The sequence below is a fragment of the Montipora foliosa genome, chromosome 6, assembly GCF_036669935.1.
Source record: "Montipora foliosa isolate CH-2021 chromosome 6, ASM3666993v2, whole genome shotgun sequence".
NCBI lineage: Eukaryota > Metazoa > Cnidaria > Anthozoa > Scleractinia > Acroporidae > Montipora > Montipora foliosa.
Window position 1 is genome coordinate 51,322,074 of NC_090874.1, and position 7,500 is coordinate 51,329,573.

The window sequence follows — 7,500 nt, forward strand, 5'->3', positions numbered from 1 at the left end:
AGTAATCACATGATATTTCTCGTCCACGAGCCCTATTTTACTCTTGCATATTTATTCCAAAATGTACTCGGAATCACGTGATTACCTACACTAATTTGTATATTTAAACGTCTGTTTAAAACCATGAATAAAGAACACTGTTTATTTTGCATCCGATAGCAGAATGTAAGGAATATACTAAAGACGAATTCTTACGGAGCGTTTTCACTCACGTGACCTGTAGCCATATTGGATTACTCAAACAAAAGAAAGTACTTGCATTAAAATAGAGCTCAATTCGCGGAGGATTAGTTTGGTACCCCATCATGGCCGCTATTTCTTTGTTTTGGAACACTAATAGGGTCCCTGTGACGTCATGCGAAAAGCTCTGTATGATAGCTGTTGATCCATATCTACTTTGCGCCAAAATCGTATACCACTCACAGCTTCGTTCCCATGGCTTTTCCACGTCGGGTGTTCCGCGAGAATAGTTCCATAAGAATGGGGCATCTTTCTGCATGTATTCCCAACGATTATTTACCTCTGTTACGTATTGTATTTTTTGTGATCATGACGACCAACGAAACAAAAAAGTGAAGACATGTAGTTTATGCCTGTGCTTTTTGACTTTGAACAAGAGTGAATTCACCCTTGCTTGGAATTGTTATCAATTTGTTTCCTTTCCATTTCCTCACAGTTTACATGGGTGAGATACTTGAACAGCATCATGAGCCAATTTAATATTCGGATTAACGACTCCGATAGAGTGCTCGTTCCATCACCGGAGTATCTAAAAAACATGTCCATTATTGTCAACGGAACCGATAAGAGGTGAGGAACCTACCTGTTGTCTTATAGGAAGAATACGATCAGGCATTTGTTGACAACAAAACCTGCATGTAATCACTTAGTCGATAGGCGGGTTATCGGTCGGCCTAGCATGCAATCAGCCGGCCGGACGTCGGATCAGTCAGTGACGAAGCCAATCAGCTTTCATCGAGTCAGTCACGTGAACAGTTAATCATTCAGTCGGCAAAAAGTCGGGTAGTGGGCTTGTTAATTAGCCAGCCGCAAGAAAATATGACGTTAGGGAGAGAATCGTTTGAAATTTACTATTTGCTCTCCTTTAAACTGGCTCCTCAAGGAAAAACCTTACTGGTTAGTTAGTGTAAAGGTGGAATGCGCTGTCATGGGAACAACAAATAACGTAATCTCCATAGAATGGCTGCAATCCGGCTTAATCTCAAAATAAGTTTCAAATAATTATCGAAGTCTCATGCCAGCTGTTAGTCAATAGGCCGTCCGATTGAATTAAAGGATACATTGCGTTTAAGTGGACTGCCATTTATTTGTCTCAAACTTTTGTTTTCCAAAGTTAAAGAAAGTGAAGTGAAACTGAAGCACAAAAAACTCATCAGTTTGGTCTCTCGATCGATTTGGAAGCTGTCTTGCCTTATATTCAGCCTGACTGAATCTTTTATTTCCCAGGACCCTGTCAAACTACGTGATGTGGACTTTTGTGAGCTCAATGATTCCCTACCTGTCACGTGAATTCCGGGGAGCATTTTTGGATTATCAAAAGGCAACCGGAGGACAAAAAGCGGCTAAACCTCGTTGGCTCTCTTGCGTCGAGGATATAAACAGCTTCCACAATGGGCTAACATTTGCGTTGGGTTACTTGTGGGTCACAAGCTCTTTTGACGTTGAAATAATACCATTTGTGAGTAAGAAATTCTTAAATAGATTGAGGATATTAAACGGTGGGATAAAGTTGCCAAATTTCTTCGATTGCTATTACTCCGATTGATTATTTTACGACCGAGCAATGAGAGTGATTAAAATGATGTTTCTCACACAGGATTGATAACAAAACTAATATACCTCAAAAGGGAATGGTTCTTTTAGCGCGTTGTGATTGGTTAACACAGAGGTAATTAGCATAGTAAAAAACGAGGCTAAATTTTGATTGGACCACTATGAGTCAACGCTGGAAAAGAATGCTCAGGACCCGCGCTTTATCTCACGTGACTTACCGGAGACTTTGACCAATGACAAAATATTGTTACTTGAAACATCAAACAATCGTGAAATATTCTTTTTATGAGGCTGTTGCTTATTAACTCAATGGCAAACCAAAATTATAAAAAAAAAACAGTTTACTGCATGCTCGAAATACGTCTCTGGTGTGTTGATTTGTCCGTTTACCTCTTCCAGTAATTCTTTTTGAGTTACCATTCGGTTTTCGCCGGTGGTTGAAAACTTGAATCAATTAGACTAAATCATGGTCTGAAATCCGAGCAAAAAGTCGAGAAGCCTTCGTTGCTTGAAAGAACAAGCAACAAGTGGAAGGAAAAGCAGAGTAAGCACTTCCGGGACCTGATAGTTTTGTTGCTAAAGTGAAATAACGTCGTATTGTTTTAGTATCTGAGTTAATAAAAATAATAATAATAATAATAATAAAAATAATAATGATGATAATAATAATAATAATAATAATAATAATAATAATAATATCCCAATAGTAATTGGTAGTAATTGGTGCACTGGGAACAATTTCGAGAGGATTTGAAATGCGGCTGAGACAATTGGGGATGCTGTATTGCATGGAACTTTTGCAACGAATAACCTTGCTGGGGTCAGGAAGGATTCTGCGAAAAGTGCTGGACACTTAACATTAAGGACATTAAGGACAGAACATATGGCATGGAGTATCCTAGGCCACAGGGTCAGGAATATATTGAACTGCGGATATGAAATCAAGTAAAGCTACGATCCTCGAAGTTATGGACGCAATTTTAGCAATTGCGTAGAGAAGCCTGAAAAATTCCGCACTTCAACGGGGTTTGAACCCGTGACCTCCATATGCCGGCCCGCGAGGATCATAGCTTTACTTGAAACCCAACCCACATATGACCACGAGTCTGGAATCGAACCCGGGCCACATTGATGGAAAGCGAGTGCAATCACCACTACGCCATTCCAGGCCTCCTCTCCTGACTTTAACATCGCTAGAACGAAAAAGGGCGAGATCCTTGTTTTAGAGTCTCTTGTATGATCATATGTATCGTCAAGAAATTTTCGAATGGTGTCTTGGAATCAAGAGATTTCTATGATCACGAAAGAAAACCGAAAGAATAATATTGCGATTTCGATGTCTTTCTGACAGATTGAAGAAATGATGGGAGGCATTAAGACAGCGTTTCGCGACGAAACACCGCGTTACGACTGGGTTGATGAACAGACACGGCGAAAAATACTGCAAAAGGTTGGTTCTGAGAGTTCACTCAATGATCACATTTAAAAAAAACCGTCACACCGATACCCCGTTCACACAGATCGGGACAAATGTTTGAGCGAAACAACTGAAATTTTCCGGATCCGTCTTTCGTGCTCACAAAAAGAAGAAGAAGAAGAAGAAGAAGAAGCTCTTCGGTTGTCCTTTAAAGGCAGAAATTTTTGGCACAGTTTGCGCTTTAAGGCTTGGGCAAACGGTTCATGTTGATTCAAATCATCCAGCATAGTAGGATTCAACAATGTTAGATGGTGTTGGATTCGTTTTGCCAGGCCAGTCTTCTAGAGATTTTCTCTTCGGCCAGGCTGCTTAGCTGCATTTAAGAGATGTTGAAACACCATTTTGATTACGCAACTGACGTATAAATAGCTCATTTCCGAATTGCTGCATGCCTCAGTTTCAAAGCAAGTCCTGGTGCTCAACCATTCAAATGGAAATGAGTTGTATATTCTCATGCAACTCAAACTTATTTCCATTTTAACAGTTGAGCACCAAGACTCACTTCGAAACCGAGACAAACAGCAACTCGGAAATGACCTATTTATACGAACTTGAGTAAACGCTATTACAAAAAAATGTGAACGAGTCGTTTAAACCACAAAATTCGTCGTTCTTTCACATATTTGTCCGGATCAGCGGGTGTGAACCTAGTCTGAGAAACGATAAATAACTCAGAAGAGATCCAAGGAAATCACAGTTTCTGATTTCAGCTTTTTCCTGATCGTTTGCTAATAGCTACTCTTGTTTCTTGCAGGAAGCTGCCATGAAAACTAAAGTTGGTTTTCCAGAATTGTGTGCCAATGAAACTCTGTTGAACAACTACTATCAGAATGTAAGATTATTTAAGCTAATCTGTCGCGGTAGAGAGTACTTTATCGATTGCTGTGATAATCATCTCGCGCCACATTTTAATCAGTCCAATCAGAGGAAGAAGTACATGTACGAATTGCACGGTATATTTCCCAGTAGAAATAGCTGAACTAGCAAAGCGCTAGCGAGCATTTAAGGCCTCGAGGCAATAGACAAATAAGACGAAGGACTTTCTGCACGTCTAAGGCAGATTTATAGCGATTTTACTCTTTCTCGCACGCGTTTCCTGTTACGGCAGGTCGTTTCATTGTCTGGATCCGTTCTGATTGCCCAAGGAGATAATTTGGATTATTATACATTGGTGTCACCAGCTCGATTTTGATTGGCTATAAGCACGCAGCTAATTCTTGCTTGCTCTGTTTCTCTTACGTCATACCTACAAACAATAGATTTTATATATGTAGAATTGACGTCATACCTACAGACAATAGTTTTATGCATGCAGAAGTGACGTCACCTGACACACTAACCAGCAGTTTGATCAGTTTTGTCATGGCGGAGCTCAGCTCAGGAATATGAATAATAAAACAATTATTGAATTCGGTTTTCGCATGTTAGCGATAATTATCAAGGCCTCAGTTTGTGTTATCCGCCTCAGCCTTCGGCTTCAGCAGATAACACAAACTTTGGCCTTGATAATTATCGCTAACATGCTCAACCTCATCCAATAATTGTTAATTGATGGCTTAACTATCTTGCATCTAAGAGTGAGTTTTAATAGAGTTCAAACACGAATAGAGATCTCGCCTACAGTTGAGCCTTGGATAGCAATACGCGGGCCTCAAAAACTTTTATAGCCTCTATTAGGATGCCCTAACTGAATTACAATACATTTTAGCTCAGCATCAGTGGTAATTACCTAGAGAATGCTCTAGGAGTAATGAGTTGGCGAAGAAGGAATTTCTTGTCAAGACTCAGGACACCCGTCGACAAACAAGAGTAAGTTGGGTTTCATTCAGTGCAGTAGAGGATATCATTAATCTGTTACAGAGCCTAGCATTACCAGAAATTTGAGTCATATTGCGTCACGAATACCGCATGTCAATCAAATGGAACAGATAAAAAAGCTGCCCGATGTTGTAAAGAAATGTATGGGATCTAAAATAAAATATCAATTTTTGGCAGTTCAAATAAATTAAATTCGATGTGCCGATCTTTCCCTGATAAATAATATGCAACTACACTACGAAGCGAAGGTTTTTTTACCATTTCGTTCATTGTTTGAGCCGCCAAATAGCGCCAAAATAACGAGGATTTACGCTGGTACTTGCCTTCTAATTTGATCAAAATACCTTCACATACCTTGACTTCCAAGCTTTGAGATGTGCGTGTCTTTGATGCTTCCATAGCACCCTCCTAGCATAGCCTTTCTTTGTTTGCTCGATTTTGGCGTTCTCGAGAAGGGCTCTGCATGAATCGAGTAAGATTTTTATTGAATATGCGCCGCATGTTGCCAGGATACAGTCTCGAACCCAAGCCTAATATGCCAGATCTCGCCGCCATCTTGGTTTTTCATGGTACAGCGGGCTCAATTATAACCATCGGTTTTGTCACTAAACGGACGCTCGCACTGGAAAAACCGGTTTGACGAGAGAAAACAAGATTGACTAGTCCAGAAGTTCGGGCTGCGGCGGCTTCAAGAGTTGACGCGATTCGGGCAGAGCCTCCTTTTCTCCTCCTCAGTAAAGAAAAAGACAAAAGTAGGCTCTGCTCGCAGGGTGCTTCCATTGGTGCCGACACCTCAAACTTTTCTTCAAATTACGATTTTTTTAAATACGTTAAATAAAACGTTCCACGATAAAACAGAATGCCACCCATCGGCACCGAAAAGGACGCTTTTTCACGAATGGATGTAGCCTTCATCTGGTCGCACGAATGTCCCGCAGGATGTAAAAAAACGGGAAGAACAACCATTTTCCATAGCTTTCTTAGCACAAAAAAGCTGCCACGTTTATGTCAGCTTAGCAGCCTAGCATTTTTACGCTTTCTGCCGCTGTTTCAAATATCTGCAGACTTCAAAATGCGAAAAATCGCGCCAAATTACGATTGTTCTTCGTGTTTTTCACATCCTGAGCCCAGAGGAATACCGCTAAAAATGTCTTTTGTTTTGCTCAATTTCGAAAAGGAAGCCCTAGGTTGTAAGCTAAAAGTCACTGAATCCCCTCTGTCTTATATAAATCAGCAGCGCCGTCTAGAATTTGAAATAGCTTTGTCAATATACATGCCATATCCAATTCTGATGAAAGAAAGATTGAGAAAGACGTGAGACGTGAAGCTGGTACAGTTGGTACATGCTGTTTTCGCACTTTAACGCCAGTGAGCATGCTCCTTTGGTTTCAAGGGTAACCGCAGACACAAATCATCGCGTGAACGAAATGTCGCGAATTTCTGGTAATGTAGAGTCTGAACGGAGATGAATGCTATGACTACCTAAAACAACTAAGCTCAGACGAATGTCTAAACCCAGAGGTTCTTACCAACGGGCGCCTGGATCCTGAATATAACGTAACGATAAGCCAGAGATACGATCAATTGACTCAAACAATAAATTCTTGCAGGGTAAACACCTTCTATTGCGACGCTCTAAAGTGACTTTTTCATTACACAATTCTACTCTGGGCACGAATTCGTCCATTTCTTAATTCTAGTAACTACATTTCCTTCTTTAGGTGGTACACAGGACCGCAGATTGTGAATGCTTTCTACTTACCAAGTCGAAACGAAATAAGTATGAGACGTTTGAGATCAGTACTATCCACTTCACGCGTTAATACATTTATTTTAAACGCGCCCGGGCTTTAAAAGCAACTTATTCAAAAAATCAAACGATGTGCCTTGAGCGCTACCTGATGAACAACAAATAAAATAGTAATAGTTATAGTTTAATCACTTATATAGCGCTTTTTATATATGTTGATCAACAGTGCTTTACAATAAAATTATACCATAACAAGAATCCATACAAATAAATAATTTAAATCTACTAAGAACAATAAAATCTAGATAGCCTAGTGAAATTCAGAAATAAGAATAAAAGGAAGAAAAATACGATCTAAGATAAGAAAGGCTCTCTGAAAAGATGGGTCTTCTATTCCTTTTGAAGACAGCCAGCAACTGAATGTCACGTAAATGAGCAAGCAGGCTGTTCCACAACGCAGGAGCCGCTGCGTGAAAAGATCTTGCACCAAGTGTGGAAAGCATTTTTTCTTTGGGACACTCCAATAGTAGACTATCGTTTGACCTAAGATGGTATGATGACTTTTGCCTTATGTTAACTTTATGACTAAGACGACATGGAGCTTGTCCGTGTATCACTTTTAAAATCGCAAAATAGCTCAGTCCTAGTTGACAGAGGGTCT

At 40.0% G+C, this 7,500-nt stretch overlaps 1 protein-coding gene across 2 annotated transcripts in view; it reads left to right on the forward strand.

Annotated features, from left to right (window-relative positions):
• The window catches only part of LOC138007670 (membrane metallo-endopeptidase-like 1), a 31,107-nt gene that overhangs the window by 10,201 nt on the left and 13,406 nt on the right, over window positions 1-7,500 (forward strand). For both annotated transcript variants that reach the window (XM_068854710.1, XM_068854709.1), the window contains exons 5-10: window positions 677-810; window positions 1,468-1,699; window positions 3,146-3,244; window positions 4,026-4,103; window positions 4,980-5,080; window positions 6,811-6,869. In XM_068854710.1, the coding sequence (XP_068710811.1) occupies window positions 677-810; window positions 1,468-1,699; window positions 3,146-3,244; window positions 4,026-4,103; window positions 4,980-5,080; window positions 6,811-6,869 (703 nt within the window). The remainder of the gene's footprint in view (window positions 1-676; window positions 811-1,467; window positions 1,700-3,145; window positions 3,245-4,025; window positions 4,104-4,979; window positions 5,081-6,810; window positions 6,870-7,500) is intronic.